Source organism: Rhipicephalus microplus, chromosome 8, assembly GCF_043290135.1.
Source record: "Rhipicephalus microplus isolate Deutch F79 chromosome 8, USDA_Rmic, whole genome shotgun sequence".
In the NCBI taxonomy this organism is placed as follows: domain Eukaryota; kingdom Metazoa; phylum Arthropoda; class Arachnida; order Ixodida; family Ixodidae; genus Rhipicephalus; species Rhipicephalus microplus.
This window is the reverse complement of record NC_134707.1, coordinates 88,237,265-88,255,807: the sequence shown is the minus strand read 5'-3', so window position 1 is coordinate 88,255,807 and position 18,543 is coordinate 88,237,265. Positions and strand designations below refer to the sequence as shown.

The 18,543-nt window shown below is 43.9% G+C and overlaps 1 protein-coding gene across 4 annotated transcripts in view; it reads right to left on the bottom strand.

The window, feature by feature from the left end:
* su(f) (cleavage stimulation factor subunit su(f)) overlaps window positions 1-18,543 on the bottom strand; it is a 92,258-nt gene that overhangs the window by 30,035 nt on the left and 43,680 nt on the right. For all 4 annotated transcript variants that reach the window (XM_075872275.1, XM_075872279.1, XM_075872276.1 and 1 more), the window contains exons 4-11: window positions 12,388-12,420; window positions 10,350-10,447; window positions 9,975-10,076; window positions 8,633-8,759; window positions 6,634-6,792; window positions 4,632-4,713; window positions 2,862-3,088; window positions 1,418-1,492 (exon numbers count right to left, since the gene is read on the bottom strand). In XM_075872275.1, coding sequence (XP_075728390.1) covers window positions 1,418-1,492; window positions 2,862-3,088; window positions 4,632-4,713; window positions 6,634-6,792; window positions 8,633-8,759; window positions 9,975-10,076; window positions 10,350-10,447; window positions 12,388-12,420 — 903 coding nt within the window. The remainder of the gene's footprint in view (window positions 1-1,417; window positions 1,493-2,861; window positions 3,089-4,631; window positions 4,714-6,633; window positions 6,793-8,632; window positions 8,760-9,974; window positions 10,077-10,349; window positions 10,448-12,387; window positions 12,421-18,543) is intronic.

Sequence of the window (18,543 nt, the reverse complement as noted above, 5' to 3'; positions counted from 1 at the left end):
TTTTAATCATTCCATGAGTGTAATACGTACTGAGTACAGTAATATGTACAATATATATCATACCACAGGCGCATCTGTATCGTATCAGAGTCGGGGACAACAGAGTTATTGTAGTGTCCCCTCTTCAAGCACGAATAAGTTATGACGGTCTGTTCAAAAAAAGCACCCAAATTTTAATAGCTTATAACCAGGCACATATTGCTGAATGAAAGTTACGATAGTAGGGCATTGCTCTGTGCATATTTTAGCTAGTGATAATTACCAAAGTAATTGAGTATTATTTTTTGTGTAGTTGATCGTAATGCAATATTGCATGAAACCAGGCTAGTGCGAATATTCGAATGCTTCAAATATTGTAACGAATAGTAGAGTAATCAAACTCGCTTTGATTACAATTTAAATAATTGAAACTTTCGAAGTATTCGCAATAAACCAATAGGCATGTATTAGCCCGCATGTCACGCAATTTTTATGCTTTTTGAGCAGCTTGGTACAAACGAACGAAAACGTATCGAAAATGCCCAATATCCACGGCCATCTCACTCCTGCGAAAATGAGTAGCAATTATGGTGGGCAAAATGATAACTTGCCACTCTTTCAATTACATTTTTACACAACAATTACCCAAAAGAATCTTTCACCATATTTTCCTTGGCTTGATTGTCAGTTAGTTATCATTATTACCAAGTCTAACAAAGGAAAAATATCAGCCATAAAGAATTCCTTCTTTTCGTTCCATTAAACAACAACGACACAGACTTATGTCTGTACGGGTACACCAGCCATCCGAAACGCATGAAAAGTGATCCGCATCATGGAACGGAGGAAATATGATTGGATGGAACGTCTATGCAAACTATATCACTGGACGGAACAGTAATGGCAGTAGGCAGAGGTTGTAATTATTCTCAGGCTGTAACCAATTGTAAAACAATTGAGATCACCTTTCTCCCTAGTGCCCTTCAAGCACCAACCACCAGACTACTGAAATCAATGTTGAAATCGGAAGTCTTTCATTTACATAATAACGTAATAAAATTCAATTGCTATTAATTTTTTTAACTCAGACCGCAAAGTCGTCGACCATAACTCAGGCCGCATAGCCTTGGAAACACGCACCAGTAAGCCAAGCCACGAACACCCGTTTTCAACTACACTATATCTAGCCAAGAACGTACGATGTTGGACACAACATGCTGTTGACAGCATGCAACGCGACTGCAATAGCCTTTCTCGCAAGTGCCCCTTCAAGTAACAACGTCCAGACTACTGAAGTCACATTGAAATCGAGAGTGCCGCCGAAGTGTTGTCTGAGAAAGCCTGGTGCACGCGATAGACAAAGGTTTGGCAACAGGCGTGTTACACGTGTGACACAATGTTTCACCGACAACTCAACGAGTCCAGCACGCTTCCTTACCAGCGTTGGGTCGATGTCTGGAATTTCGATGAACTTGTTGTAGACTTGATGAACCTTTTCATGCTTCATTCGGCTCTGTTGAAAGAAAAGAGCGAAATATTAAATGGGGTCGCGGCTACTGGAGCAGTCACTTTGGTCGATATTGTGTTTTAGATGCGGAGCATCTTATACTCGCGCCTTGTAGTGCGCCGTCCGCGCCGTCCGCGCCGCTTCTCGAACATTCGACAGCTGACGCGCGCGCATGCGCCGTCGCGCCGTCGCCCACTCTTCCACCATCTGTGCATCCCTTCCTCCTCTACACACCGCGCGCGCTTCACTCCTCCACCATCTGTGCACCCTTCCTCCTCTACACACCGCGTTCGACATCTACAATTCTCCTGATTCTCCAGTGGACGCGCATGTGGCGTCGCGCTTCGAGAACATTCAACAGCTGACAGTGCATGCGCCGTCGTGCTGTATATATACTCAAGGTCGGCGCTCGCTCGCTCAGTTGCCGCTCGTCGGTTGGTTTGTACGGCGCGTCGACGTCCAAGGTCGCGGTGAAATGAATTCCAACGAATCCACAAACACAATGATCGACGTCCCTTCGACCAGCGCCGCCCTTTCGCATACGTGTGTACGTGTTCACTCATTTAACACCCCCTCCTACAACCACGTTAACCAATTTAGCCATCGACCCAAGTAAGTCGCAATTTAACACCCCATTTCACAACCACGTTAACCAATTTAGCCATCGACCCAAGTAAGTCGCACTTTAACACCCCGTTAACCAATTATATGGTCCGCATCCTCCTCAGTGTTCCCCCGAGGGAAGCTGCGGGCAATTTTTTTCAATTTGTTCTCTTTTTTTTCATTCCTAGGAGATTTTACGTTGCGAATGAAACTGATAGTGATGCCATCTTGGCACCACAGTAAAGAGGAGAGATCAGAACTCAGTAAGGCCACAGCATGGCATTTTTTAAATGTCATGCCTTGTGCAGGCCGCAGCAGTCACCCTCAGACTATTACAAGCATGTGCGTATCCTAACCCTGCGGTTCTTCATGCCATCTACCCTGAACGGTATCCAAGTGCGGATTGCCCCGCTTGTGGACTGTTAGCCACATTCAACCATGTGTTGTGGGAATGTGAAGCCATCGGCCCTGCCCTCAGCGAGGACAGATGGGCTGCGCTTTTATGCAGCCCCGAACTTAAGATCAAATCCTGGCCGCCCAGAGTGCTCGTGAACGGGCCGCCAAGCTCGGCTTTGCGGTCCCTACGTGGGATTAGCCGGGTAGCGCGGGGTCTCCCCTGCGTCTTCTCAGGACCAAAATAAAGTTTTAATCAATCAATCATCAAAGATACCTAATACAATCTACATACCTAAACAATTTCTTTTTTACCATACAGTCGTTCCACAGCGATTTTCGCATTTCAGCTATGGCACATTAATCCTGGATTCAATACCTCTTCGAAGTCGGCGTAGGCGAAGTAGAGGAGGGTGTTCTTGCGCAGCAGTGTGGTGGTGGCGCGCTCGTAGATGGCGGCCGCCTCGTCCGAGAAGAGCTTGCCGGCGTTCAGGTCTCCCTTGTCGGTGAGCAGCTTGCTGGACTGCTCGAGGAAGAGGGCCGCCTCGTACCACACGTCCGGGTGGTGGCCCAGGCACAGCAGGCACTGTTCATACGCAAACATCACTGCGAAAAACACAAGCAAGCGTGAGGTGAGGGTTATGACAATTTGCACGTCACTTCCGCAAAAGGTGTCTAGGTTGACGCAAACGAGCCAGTAGAGTGTGGGCATGCAAATGTAAACAGAGCAGAAGGAACTATGACGTAGACCTAGCTTAGAACAAACTGCAGTGTCGAGATGCAAAGGTATACTAGCCCTATAGCAACAAGCTTGGACACGTGAACATTGCCATGGACTACCCACGAATGACATTGTTTTTGTGGCAACAGAATTTCATGTGCCTTGAAATATTGTTATTTAATGTTGACACATTTAGAAACCGTTTTTCCTAGTCCACACAAGGAACGGCTAAGGAAGCTTAAAGGGGTCCTGCGACACAAATTAATCTTGTTGTTTCCATTGCTTCTTCTCGAGCTGAGACGCACCGATACTGTTGCGCAAGTGGCAACGCCAGAAACAAAGCTGTTGTAATTTTATTTCTGTTGGGAAACCGCGCTGTTTCCTGACTAGAGCGACACATATTGGCCATTTTTGTTATCCTAAGTGACGCTCCATCACGTACGAGTGACGACGTAGGTCGTGCATTTCGATCGGTGAAGCAACAAGTCGCGTGTAATACCCGTAAGGTTCCAGAAAGGCCGCACTATCATGCGCTAAAAATTAAAAAAGCACCCTTCGTAATTGCTCAGACGCAAAAGTATTTCTGTTTTTAAATACGCGAATCTGAAAACAGTAGCAGAAGCGGCGCAAGAGCGCCGCACAACGACCGCCACGAGGCAAGTAGTCCGATATGAATTTATAAGGCACGCGCGCTAATTGGAAACTTCCTTTCACACCAGCGGGAGAGCAAAATGCAAAAGGAAACATTTTTTTATCATAATCTGCTGGGGTTTCGAAGTTTTAAAGCCAATAACTTCCATTACTGTGTACCAATTTCTATCAATGTTTAAGCACTCATCTCAGTATTGGGCGCTACAAGAATTCCAACGCAGTAGAACGCAGACGAAATAGCACTGCAGGCCCCCTTCAAGAAGCACAACAGTACAGGTGATTAGGAGAACCTTGGATCCATCTTCTCCTGCTTATGAGCACAATCTTGCTTGTTTATCAATGCTAATTGCTACTGGCTTGTTCCAAGGCAAGAATTCCGTCATGGTTTGAGTCCATACCGGCTCAACTTTCTGCCATTCTAAACTTCATTTCCAGTGTTCCGAAATCACAACTAGCCCATTCCTTCACGTACTTGCAACACCCTACCTCTCTGGCTCTATTAACTACCTATGATTTGTTGGTTTTGAGCTAAGACTGCACTGTAGTTTATCCATAATCACCTTCTTTCATGTTGAATGCTTACCAACTAACTCAACTTCTGCCATTACGGCACGAACATATCTGGATCTTTGTAGGTGATTGTTCAAGGTCTGGCTTGCACAAAGCGACAACACCTGTAAATACGTAGCTTTCACCGGTCAAACGTGACCACTGTGAAAGACCTCAACGACTAAGCGTGTTGAACAAGTTTGATTAAGCCTTCGTGGGGCAGCTCACCCCGCTTCGTGATGAGGGCGTGGTCATCCGTCCTGAGGGGATTGCTCTTCTCCCAAGCAATGTATTTCTTCCACAGCTCCACCTGCAATTCGCAAATGATGCTTACTACTGGATGAATGTCGGCACTCACAATAAATACCATTTCGCAAAGGTGTCGAACACAAATTAATTTCATGCGTTAACTCTCTTGAAGAGCGCATGTCCCAGCTCAAGTCATCATCAGGTCAGATTCATGCCCAAAGTCTCAAGAAAGATAAGGATCCAAGATAGACTTACAGCATATTAGACAAGTTGGTTACACCAGTTGGATTCAAATCAGATCTGACATAACCTGTGCTGCAAATAGAATCTACAAACACGGCAAGTAGTCAGTGTCATGTTTATGGATCCACTGCGGAGCAAGGAGTCGGTTTGTGGTACAAGGAGTAGCATAGCAGGGCCCTCGTACAATACAAGCAATACAGTAGTGAATGCACTTTTCAATGTGTGAATATCCAATATTTAAACACACTAACGTTTCTCATAGACCTGGTTTACAGCAGGCAAGAATATCTCGGTCTTCCCAAACAAGCTGTGGCATCCAACTGTCCATAGCATATTAATGCGATAGTGTTAAAGAGTTCGTTTCGCAGAAGTTCCGGCATCAGCATTGTTGGCTGTGAGCGAAAAATCATCTCGTGTGTGACCGAAAAACATCAAGAACAATACAAATAAAATAAATGATAAAAAATCCTGGGGCAGAGTGGTAATTGAACTCTGGTCGTTTGGGTTCAAGTGGGGATTGAACTGGGGTCTTTTGCGTGGCAGGCAGAATTTCTACCGCATGGCCACGCGTCTGCTTGTGCATACAGTGAAGGTAACTTCCTTTGCATGAAAATGCAGTGACAGTAAGTTTCATGCTTTACAAACACATGCATCCTGCATACATCTTTCACAATACAGCATGAAATATTGCAGCAATAACGCTTGGTGAAAAATCCCATTGCCTTCGAGTGCCAGGACACGTGACGGTCATAATGACTTTGTGGTTTAAAGCCGGTCACCCACTACGAAAGGCACACATGTTACTGCGCCTGTTCTCTTGAGGCCACATAGCAAGTTTGAAAAATTTCATGCACTAAGTGTTTGAAGTACGCACTAGGGACAGGATATCGCTATTGCGTTCACCTCTTAAACATGAAGCTTTGAGTTGCTGTAGTTTTCATACAGCTTCTCAATATTTTTTTTTCAACGTGCCTTCCTAACACAATTTCTGCATGCAATGCAAAGGACCTGTAACCTAAGACTTAAAACCTTCTTTGTTTTTTTCTTCACAGATTAGCACAGTACTCACTCCTTTGGGGTGCACATTTGCAACGCTTCATGCTTGATGCACTCTGAGGTTCGTCCGCATTGACCGTGTTGCTCCCAAATATGACCTCATTGACAATGTTTGATGACGTCAAGCATTACGTATGTTTGCCAGGACCAGAGCAGACGCCTGGATCATCCGATTTGTCAGGATTAACAGCAATCCAATTGGCATCTATGTTGCATGTTTCTGCATTTCTGTTTTTACACTACATCATGACGATTGAAGCATTCGTGCGCTGGTTTCTTTCTTTGATTCATTGATATGGGGGGGTTCAACATCCGAAAATCATCATACGATTATGAGAGATGCCACAATGGAGGACTTCAAAATTTTTGACCACCTTGGGTTTTTTTAATATGCATTCGAATTTGAGCACACAGCATTTTCGCCTCCATCATAAACACAGCCGCCGCAGCCGGGATTCGATCCCGCGACCTGCGGGTCAGCAGCCGAGTACCTTAGCCGCTAGACCGCTGCGGCGGTGCAGTTTCTTTTTGATGGCTCTGTTCTCTATCAATTTCAAGGACCCCCTATTCCCATCAACGAGCATAGTGAATGAGTGAGTGAGAAGTTGCTTGTTATGAATGAAGGAATGAATGAATGAATGAATGAATGAATGAACGAGAGCCATGAATGAAGACAACAGACCTGCTTTGCTTCTTCAGGTGTCCCCTGTGGCGGCACAGATGGTGAGTTCTTGTTCAAGCCCCGGGTCACTGCCTCGTACTCCTTGCCGACGCGACGCGCGTTCATGTACTCTCGACTGCGGTCCGAGATCATCTTCTCCGCAATCAGCATGTTGATGCCCTACATAACATAGTTACAAACCCCTTTACTTTCCATTGCAAAACCATCAAAAGTTGTTTTTTTTAAAAAGACAAACAGAGGTACGTAGTACAGCAAAGTGTAACAAGACTACTGACACCAAACTTGGAAACTCGGGGTGCTTGAGTTGTTTGATAGTCCTGCATGAGGGGCCACCTCTGACCGATTATTAGTGGGGAACGTTGCCTAGAATTTAGTTTTGAAGTAAAGGTGCACGCTCATCTGAGTATTCAGGTGCAATGAACATTTTCTGTGGTTTTACATAGACAGGGGTTCCCCTCATGAAGTTGCAGAGGCCAAAAACATTTGCGGCGTGCACACAATACCGCGACTGGCAGCTAGCAAAGGCTATTGTTCGCCAACTTGCTTGCTTGGTTGTCGGACTACTCTCAGTGTGATTTAGGCTGCTTACGCCGCCAGGAATGCTTTTCTTTTTTTTTTTTTTTTTCTGATGGGAACACGTTCGAAGTACCCACATCGTTCGTTTATTCACTGCTTGCGAGTCCCCCCATTTGAAAACAGCGCTTCTCAGTGTCACCAAAGCTTGAACGCACATAGTACTGATGTAAAATCATTTTGAATTAATGCCACTAGCATCAATTATACGATATATTAGAGCATTTACCATTCAATTTCGGCATCACAAGAAGCAAGGCTACAAATTGCTGTAAAAAACTCGCTAACAAAGCTTTCACTATCGGAGTTCCTTCAAGTTATCTCGGCCTCGTGAGATGGGCGTGCCATGAGTGATCAGTTTTGTTGATCTAGGTCCTCCACGCCATTATCTCTTCTACCATTTCTGCTGTCTCGTATATTTCTTATCCTTTATACTTGGCTTGTTTTTTTTAATAAAGCTTCAGTTGTTGCCCTGCACTTGCTTGTGCTCCCCTCTTTTTCTGTGTTTCCACTCATTTTTTGTGCAGTTACACCATGAATCGGCAAAACCTGCTAGGAATGTAGATCCCTGGAGAATGTGGCATTAATTGATGACGCCCAGTTTTGTTGACACGAGCCAATAGCAGCACGAAGAAAGTCAGGCATAAAAAATAAAAAGCACAAACACAATCACATGTTCCTCTGTTCATCACGTGCAGTTAGCTGCTGTCAGGAATACGAGTCACTGGCTAACTTACCAGCATAGTTCGTTTTGCGATTCAGCCTGCTTGCGCACACTACACAATTGTCTTCTTTTATGCAGTAGAGAAACTGCCTCTTTAGACAAACACAACAAAAAAAGCCCTTTATGTACCTTTCCGCCTTGTTGCTCAGTGAACATTACAGATAACTGGAACAAATTTCCCTGATCACTTGTGGTTCTGCTTAAAGACAGTCCACAGTATACATAACACGAAGATTTTTTTTTTGTCAGTTTTACACTAAGGTTAACCTAAAGGAAATTAAAACCACTGGCACTTCAAAAACCCTTCATTATTATGACATATGATCGTGCAAAAAAAGCTTTAATTCTAAATTTTTTTGCACATCAAAAGAATGTGGAAATTAAAAAGGCCTAATGCTTAGACATGTCACCTAAGGGTTCAGAGAGACGTAACACAATGTACATTCTTAAGTTGGCCACTGCATAGCGTAAACTAACTGCATAATTTTGCAGACACAGTGGCTATGCAGAGATGAGCGTGGTGTGACAACTGATCAAAGAATGCATCAACCCAAAATGCAGTTATAGTTGAAACCTTAACCCTCATAGAAACGTGAGAGCGTTAAAACGAGCCCTTAAACATATTACGCTAACCCTGTTCAGAGATGCATAAGTGACATTGGCCTTGCCCGCATGCGGGGCATCGCAAACGCTACACCGTACCTGTTCGTAGTTGATGTACTCTTTCCACAGTTGCTCGATGTTCATCATGGGATTGACGATGCCTCGCTGGTAGACCTTGCGTACGGCTGTTATGCGCTGATTCTCTGCGTACGACCCCACCGCCTCCCTGCACAGCGAGACGACAATGACAGCACGTATTTTTCGTCACAAATGCTCACTATGCCGCTGACGCAAAACTTGAGACAACAAATCGTTAACATCGGATGGACAGCGTCAAAGGAATGGTACTGGGCAACGGCAAACGTGGGCCTCGATTTCATGCTACAACTTGATGTAAATTATTTCTGTCATCTCAACACACGATGTGACAAGAAAATCAAAGATGTGCGATTAGCAGGGCTGGCCTATTTCTAGGAAATGCTGCATGAATAACAGTGACAGTATACAAATCGTGAGACGAGGGCTGACTTGCAATAGAGACATTTATTGAGATGCAAATAAGTTATGAAACAGTAGTGCAAGCACAAATACCATAGTACAAATAGCCCAGGCATAACGTAACTTCTTTTCTTTCTGGATAAGAGCAACGGTGTGAACTGGTCGGTGCAAGTTCGTGGCGCAATTTTCGAAGCAACACACATTGAACCATGGAAAGAAAAGAAAAAGTACATGAAGTACATGGTATTGGTGAGTTAAAGAACTGCTACAACATAAAGAAAAAACCCAAAACTTCGTGCCATTAACATTAATATATGCGCTAATGTTTACGAAGTGTTCCATCCCGAGATGTGCAAGCACGAGACAGCCAGCCATGGTGACTATAGCAAAAACAGTTTCCTATCAATTAGCCGAGTGCACTGTTCCGATACAGTGTCACCAGCTGTGACACCTGTATATCCAGCACAATTTCATCAACCGTGTCGTTGTGTCAACAGTTTAAAGCACTCTGATATTTTAGATTGCTTTTCATAACCGCATACTCTAGTTTACAAGCAAGCGTGAGGGCACTCTAAATAAAAATTCAAATTCAACTCTGGGCGTTCACATGCATAAACAAAGATATAATTTTTCGGAATGTGTTAATAGGAGACTCCAGCTCAACTGTGACCACCTGTGGTCCTTTAATATGCTCCTAAATCTAAATACATAGAGATTTTCCTATTTTAGTACGATTAAAATGCCCCTACTATGATCGGGCGTCAAATTATAATTCTCATGCTTAGCGGTGCAACAGCTTAGCCACTAGGCCACTATGGCAGGTAGACTCAACATGAAAGAACAGACGTAAAAGCAGACCATAGATATATTCATGCGACACAAGAAACGCAAAGGAGAGAGACAACAGTGCTGCCCCCTGGCTCCTGTGATAGACTAGGCTTACACGCTCTTGAGGAAATTGATGTAGTCATTCCAGATGGGGTACGAGAGAATGTCCATGCCCATCTTGTCGAGCGCAAAGTCGTATGCCTGCGCCATCTTCTCCCTGTCGTCGACACGAGAAGAGCAAGAAAGTATGCAATGTCACGTGCAGTGCCTTGCCATACAACATTCACGAGAAATTCGCAAGAGGCTTAGAGTGACAAGACGTCATCAAACAAGGGATGTCACTGAAGTCATACTTTAAACAAAAGGACAAGTGTTCACTTCAGCGACAATCCCTGTCGTACAGCGTCTCATCATGCAAGGTTTGAGGGCAAACAAAAAACTAACGCGCAATTAGCACGACAGTAAGGTTGGTTCTAAGGCCTATGTGTACCTGTAGGTTGGCAAAGATCCCTTGGTCTCCTTGACGTAAGTCAGGTAGCACCTCCACAAGTCAATGTTGAGGACCTTCATGAGGCAACGCTGGAACAGCTGTTGACGAGAAATGTTGAGTCACCACGTTTGATTCTCCCCGTTACGTTTCCAGTGGAACACACTAGCACGGAGCCAGTAGTTAAATGGGCCTTGCAACACCTTTCTAAGCTTCAACAGAATAGTCTCACCATTAGCGCATGATGCTTCACAAATCACAAGCCAAAAAAAATTATTAGAATTTGGCAAGTACAAGCCGAGTTACATGTAATTGTCACAAGCTTCCAGCTTTTTCTCTCTCCTTTTGTGCCAGCGAGCGCGCTGACAGCTAAGCACAGAGAGGGATGACAAGGGGCAAGACGATGCGTCCCTTCATCAGCGTGTTTTTGTTCGAACACACAGCTTACTTTCACACTGAGACACTGAGCCTGCGTGGGCTCGTGGCAGCATCCGACGGAGGCCACGGTCACATCAGCCAGCCACTCTGGACACGGGCACATGGTGCAGAAATTCGGATACATGGCACCGTTTGAGAAAAGACAAAGATTTTCAGTAGACTGAGAATCAATTGTAGGAAATTTTAGACCCCGTTCTGCACTATAACGATTGCCTCGTGTGTTCTCGGGTGCCTCGACTACCGACCGGCAGCGTTTACTGACCACGCTCATCACCGTGTTGCAGGAGCCCTTTAATGTTGCAAGTGAAGCTGTTAAGACAAGATAGCTGGCTCCTAGAGCTGGGAAATACATTTTCTGCACAACTAGATTAGATGTCGAGACTGTTATTGAACAAAGCAGTTTAACATTCATAGGCATGCCTATGAGGGAGACCAGTTTTGCAATGAACGTCCCCCCCCCCCCCCCCGCAGAGGAATGCTGTGCACGCACTAACAGAATTTACATAGCTGTGAGAGCCAATGGCATCCACTAATTTCAGTGATTCAATAAAACTTACATTCAAGAGAGCCATGCTATGATATTGTCACATGATTGAATAAGAAAAATGGTGCCCGTGCTGTGCCTTCTTAGTGGCCATTTTTTTTATCAGTTTTAGGTGAATCAGATAAGCCTGCTTTTTTTCTCAGTATGTTTTAACCATCTCTTTTTCGAATACTTTGTCTAAAAAAAAAAAAAAGATTGTGCACTTGCAAAATCTCAATAATATTAGTAACTTTACTTTAGCCCATACAACTACAGACGTGCCTAGGCTTTTTCATAGAGGGGAGGGGGCAAAATGGGTGAATGTTCACAATGCCTTGGTAACACTCGGTATCGCACCTTCCCAGGGGCGTAGCCAGAAATTTTTTTTTGAGTGGGGGGACACTTCTTTGATTTCTGGGAGGGCGCCCACTTTAAATGGTAATTTTTTCCTTTCCATGTCACGGTGAAAAAAAATTTCGGGGATAAGGAAGGTCACAGGCCTAGTGTGTCACCCCCTGGCTACACCCCTGCACCCACCTCACTTAAAATTGGCTTCCGTGATCACGAACCAACTATGCCACCACTTTATTCTCTGCTGCACTCCCATTAAAGGGACACTAAAGAGCGTAACGATATCTCGCGTATTAGTAAATCACAATTTCACAATCCCGAAAACTGTTACTATGACATTAAGCTTAGCAAGTGAGAAGGCTCGCGAAAAGAAAATGTGGGAGTAGACGCTACCGTTACATTCCTGCACCAAACAATGTTACGTAGTAAATTTTGGAGGCATACACTGGGTCCATGCTTAGGCATATACTGGGTCCATGCAAAATACGAAAAATACATTTTGCAATATGTTACGTCACACACAGACAGTTTAGCGTGAAATTTAAAAATGAATCTTCTACCTCGATTTTTCTCTCCTAATGATGAACTTATGACTCTGAAACATATGGCATTAGAGTTCTCAGAGTGCAGCTTGTTAATCTAAACCAAGTCATTGTTCCTCTTCAGTGTCCCTTCAATTAATAACCCATAAAAGTGATGCAATGCTATAAAAAAGCGTTGACCACCTACCTTTTCAACTCTCTCAAAATTTCTCGACTTCATCTGGAGAAGTTGCAGCAGGGAGGAAAAAGGAACACAATGCAGCAGGAGTTACACACAAAAAAGATCGACAGAACAAAAAAACTCAGATTGAGATATTCTCAACACCTTTTTTTTTTTTGTAAGCTGCAAAGAAAACGCTGTGCGACCAAGTACCATGCCAGGGAAGGACACGCTCCAACCATTGCGAGATGGAGCAGTAACGATCAACATTTAATGACAGGTGAATGTATTATTATTATTTACTATTATATTCATTTATTGACACATTCATAGATGGATGTGCACGTGGGTGTTCCCATGTGACACAGTGAGAAAGAAGGACACTGAAGAACAAACAACTGCAAAAAGACGCAAAAGTGTGTATAAAAACACAGTTACAAATGAAGAAATACGAAGAATATCAGGGAAAAAAAACTGTAATAACATAAAAAATATGCATTCCCACGCCACAATGGGGGAAATAAACAGAAAAAAATGTTATAGAAGATGCATTGCTTGCGCATATAATCAAATGCACCTGGTTTATACCATGGTGCGTAGCCCCATAAGAAAAAGAAATTTTTATGCAAACATGCCCTCGCAGAAATTTAGTTGTTCTCTAAAAAGTATCCTTCAACCCATTCACTAAAAAGACCTCAAGCCCTCACAAGTCCTGCATACAACTAATTATGCCACACTCTAATACAACCGATTTGGCAATGCACATCAACGCTGTGCATTTGAAGCCCATCTTCTCAAAACAACATAGTAACCTAAGACAGGAGTCATCTCCTACAAATGACTTGTGCGCGACGTGGCTAAGTTAACCCATTAAGGCCCATGCAAGAGCTATTGGTACGATTTTATTGAAAGTTAGCATGTTTTTCGAACTACAGCAGTCAACTACAGCTGCAAATTTTCATCGAGTTGCATTAATTGTTTGAGTAGATATAATACTCTTCAGAGTATTAAAATTTTAGTGATTTAGAAAGTATGCCGGGCTCTTGCCATAGCAATGGGCCAGTTCGCTCGGTTACTAAAGTAATAAGCACGCTAGGCCCTCACCAAACTAATACCAAAATTATCTTGGAATGTAGAACTTGTTGAAGCATCAAAGCTTCTCGCAAGGTAAAGGGCCACACTTTTCGCAGTACTGAAAGGCAGTACACCTCGGCTGTCCGTAAAGCTTCTTGTGCAAATATCCATATGTACAGAGAATAATAGCAGGCACAATGGGCTTTGGCAACCGCTTGATAGATCTGTTAGGTACAACAGCGGGCCAGTAGTGTCTTGCTATTATGAGCGTGATTGGCAGCAGTCAACACTATAGTGGGTCTGCTAACCTCCAGGAGGTTAGCAGATCTGCTATGAGTTGAGGATAGCAATTTCGGCCATCTCTGTGAATGGGGGGCCTCCGCCATTTTTCTCAATGGATGAAAATACCGTGGTTATACGCACTTCGATCATGGAGGTGGACCTCTCACATGCCATTGCTGTAGCTGCCGATAAGGTTTGGAGGTGGCACAAAATTCTTCTTTTGAGTAGACGACAACCTGTTCCCTTGGCATAGTGGCTCGACTATGTTGTAGTTCATTGCCATAGCAACTACACTAAAGACCCACTCCATGTTTGTAAACACAGGTAGGCCGATGTCGACATTATGGGTAAAATTATAGTGACGTCGGCACGTAACTTCTGCCATAAGCGCTGAGGGTTGCAATGTGCGCCAACAAAACCACGTTGTGAGACGCCATAAACGTTGTGAAAGCCATAAGTGCTGAGGGCTGCAATGTGTGCCAACAAACAAAACTAAGTTGTGAGACGCGACTCTCATCCAACCGCGACGCAGCTCGTCGGCATACCGTTCTTCTTTTTTTTCTCGTTGCTTGACTGAGAACACACATGCACCATTGAAAACCCAGCAGAAACTGCGGTAGGCAGAGTGTCTTTTGTCTATCAAGACAGCGCCACCGCATTTTCATAACTTAAGTCCGGTAAAATTTGTCTATAGCTGATACTCGTTTTCTCGATCAAAATGGAAGCAATGTTCTTCGTGTCTTAAAGATGACAGCCTTTCTTGGGATACAAAAATTCTGGTCCGTCTCTCTTTCTGTCTGCCACACGATGCAGCCACCGAGCCAAAGTTCAGGCACCTACTGAACGCTCGGCCATCTTGAATTGGTGGCTGCGTTCATACTTGTGAACATTGTTAATCGAAAAGCAGATATTACGCATGTCTGAGCCGCAGCATCAATACGCAAGTATTAGGTGGTGTGTTCCTTTACTAAAAAAATACATAGATACACCATTTTGAAAAGCCTATTGTCTTTTACGCTGCGCTGAAAATACCAGACTATGCACGAAAAAGATGGCCGGCAGAAGACTATCATCCTGTGAGGACATTTGCAGCAAAGCACACTAATATGTGGCCACTTTTTTTCATTCCATCTTGTTTATCACACGGAAGAAGGCATCTATTTGTATGTACCCTAGCCATCCCCTTTGCGCATCAGTTTACATGTTGGAGTCAGGAGTCACAATAACAGAAACAGGATTTCGTATACCTGTCGCAGCATCGCATGCCTGTGACCACCATCAAAGCAGCATTTTTTTCCATGGAAAATGCCTGGTTTAATGTTCGAGACAATCTACAACAAAATGCTTATTGCAAGCACCCACAAAGGCCCAGTGTACTATGAAAGGTACACCAACATTTGATTACTCTTCAGAGCAGAGCTCTGCACTTCAGCAGATTCTTGTGCTTTTTAGCAACTATATTGTTCCTTCTGAACCCAATCATTTTTTTAAATATATAAAGTGCAAAATTTTCATATCGAATTAGAAAAGGTAGTATGCATCATGTGCACTTGATGTGCACTTGTTTTCAGAAAGTTTAACAACTTGTAGCATAGAAAACATAGACCCCAGTCAAGGAAAACAGAGAGCCGAGCGAGCACCTTGGAGCTAATTCATCACAGCGTAAATATAGCGCATTTACGCCATAAATGTGCTACATTTAGGCTTAGAAAATTGAAATTGCTCCAGCCACAGTTCAAATAGAGTCCGACGTTTCGAGACCGACTCGGTCCCTTCCTCAGGGGGTGACTGTGTTGGTCATGGAAGTGTCGTCGCGTCGTGTTCTCTCACCACGGCTCCGGCTTTCCCTTTCCACCACGTTTCGGAGACCGTGAACGTACACCGAAGGCAATGTTCCCAGCGAGCGGTTCACGTTGGCAGGCGTATGCTGAATGTGCCAAGACTCGAGCAAGAGCCTCTTTCCCAAATTCCGTTCTGTTTCAATAACAGAAGCGCCGTCTAAGTCAATTTTATGGTCGTGCTTCTCGCAGTGCTCCGCCAGAGCGCTACGTTGCACTTCCATCTTCCTGACGTCGTTCTTGTGTTGGCGCATTCTTTCCGGGAAACACTTGCTCTCGCCTATGTAGCAGGCTGGACACCCAGAACACGACACTTTGTAGACAACGCCCGGGTGTAGCTCCCTCGGAGGTCGGTCTTTCGGCCGCGGTAGCAAGCGAGCGTGGCTGTAATGGATACACCCTATTCAATGCATGAGATTAGGAGTACCTTACTGCAGCCTCTGGTTTTAAAAAAGCTAATCAGTAAAATCACAATATTGGATTGCGTACTTTCTATTCCCCAAAAATTGTGTGCTTTGTAATGCATGCTGGGTGCTAATGGGTTAATCTTCTGCAGGTGACACCATGGTTGTGTCAGACACGATGATTTAACGTGCAGTGAGACTTCGTTTCGTAAAAAAAATTCAATTTTGAGAGAGTTTTGAAAAAGCGTACCCCACTTAGGTATTCGCCGTTTCAAAATCAATTTTCGGTCCTCTTCGACACGCTGACAGGAAATGCGAATGTACCTGGAAACGGTCTCGGCATTTTTCCTCGAAACAACTTTTCTGGAGCTTTGTCTACAATTTTCTCAAGAATTAGAGGGCATAACCAAATAAATATTCTCACATGCCTTGGTTTGTGTCATTTACATAACTAGAAACAGAGTGCATTCTTTTTTTTTTTGCAGTTAGAAAAAGAAACATTCAAAATAGGCAATTTGCATACACTGACAAAGGTAGAAAAATGATAAACCTAGTTTTTGTTGTATGGCCACAATTTTAGTCTCCCTTCTGCGGAGTGTTGATTGCTACCTTTGTACGAAATTGCAATCCTCAACAATTCGTGGTTCTTAAGAAAAAAGTACATATAGAGAAAAACCAACAATGCAAAAACTGAAAACACTAAACAATTCAAAACTAATTTTGAGCTCAAATGCAATCCACAACTACTTTTGAGTTACTTAGCAAATTTTATAGTCAACGCTTTCCCTACCTGCTATACAGCCAAATTATAACATTTTCAATGCCTTCTCTTCCATCTCAGCTGAAGTGCCACTAGGCAACACACCCCAAGCAACCAGTCAGTGTCCAGTGTCCACTTATCAAAGAGGTGATTTTCAAAGGTGGCGTTGCATTTCCTGCATTTCATGAGTGTCACAAGGTTGTTTTTGCGGCTCTTGGGCTGCTCTCACACCACAGACATTGTTGCAAGCAATGTAGTTTAGAAGCACAGTAGATTACGATACACTGGTGCTGATCTATACTATAGTGCACGCGTCTATGCTATGACACACAGATCTATACTGGTGCAGAGAGCAGTTACACAAGGAACATGCGTGCTTGAGCTCTATTTGTACAGCTGTTTTCAGAGCGCATGCTTGTGCAACACTTTGTAGGTTCTGTTGTTGGCGTGCGGTCTACACACCGTCCTCAAATTTCTACAATGCACTGGTCGAGTGGCGCTCAAAGCAGAAGAGAGAAATAAGAATAAAAATTCCAAACACGCCACCGTTTCTTGACTGAAAGGACTAAGGGTATGAAGCCAGGACGCAGCACTGGGCAGCCTGTATGTTACACTTATTTAATATACTGTTGTGTTGCTTGCTGTGGCCAGGAACGAATCTTGTACACATTCTTGGGGATTCCAATCAAGCGAAATACATCCACTCCTTCCTTTTTCTTCTAGTTAATGCAATCAAATATATAGATAGACTCGGCATGCCAGAAACAATTACTGATTTGTCCCTCACGTTGAGGTACACACGTAAATTCTCTCGCTAGATGTAAATGTGCATGTGTCAAGAACAAGAACAAGTAAGCCGTGAATTTTGCAACATTTAGAGCACAACATAAGTTAGCGGCATTGCCGTTACAAGTACTCACGCAGAGTGCCCCAGCTGTCAAACATGAAAGCCTTAAAGGGGTACTGACACAAAATTTCGGGGCCGAGATAGCCGGCGGGGTCGATTCTCGGGAACATTCGTATATCATCTGCAAGATATCAACAGTGAATATAGCGTGGAAAGTATTTTAAATTAGTTTTGATGTTTGCGTGAGCGACCGACTCCATAGCGCTATAGACACCCTTGGAGGTGACCCCGAGGTGACCCCCTACTTCCCTCACGTCACCACGCTGCGGTCAACAAAACAAGTTATGATGACGTCATAGCCGCCATTTTTCTTTTTCCGCATTAGTTCCCGAAGTCTATATTTCTCAGCGGCTGGTTGCGACTGCGTGGTCGTGGCGTACGCTTAGAAAGTTTTGTGTTTGGCAACATTACAGTCCCGTTACCTATTCGAAAGCAATTCTTGATGCGGACCATGCGGAAGTGCGCCACAATTCTGTGTGCTGATGTGGTCAAGAGCTGCACACGCTAGGTGGCGACAGTTGCACCCAGTTTTTGGAACTCTCTCAAACCGAAACTGAAACTGATTGATAATGAGGGGCCTGTATATAATTATCTGTCGTCTGCAGCAAACAATTATCTGCAGCAAACAATGTGTCGTCTCATGACTAACAGGCCCCCAGCAAGGCATTGCAGCAGAAACACGCGAGGCCAAAATTTTTGTGTCAGTACCCCTTTAAAAGATCGTTCAACGTAATGAAGACTCATATGCATGTTGTTCAGCTGAGTCAAAAATTATCAGTAATCTTCCCAAGCCAATTATTCGAATAAAATTAATTAGCTAAATATTCAATTGCATTTGATTTTAGTCTACCTTTATTCTTTGCACAGACTTTGTTTCCTTGCTAGGAAGAAAAGAAATAGAGGCCCGATGTGTGTCTT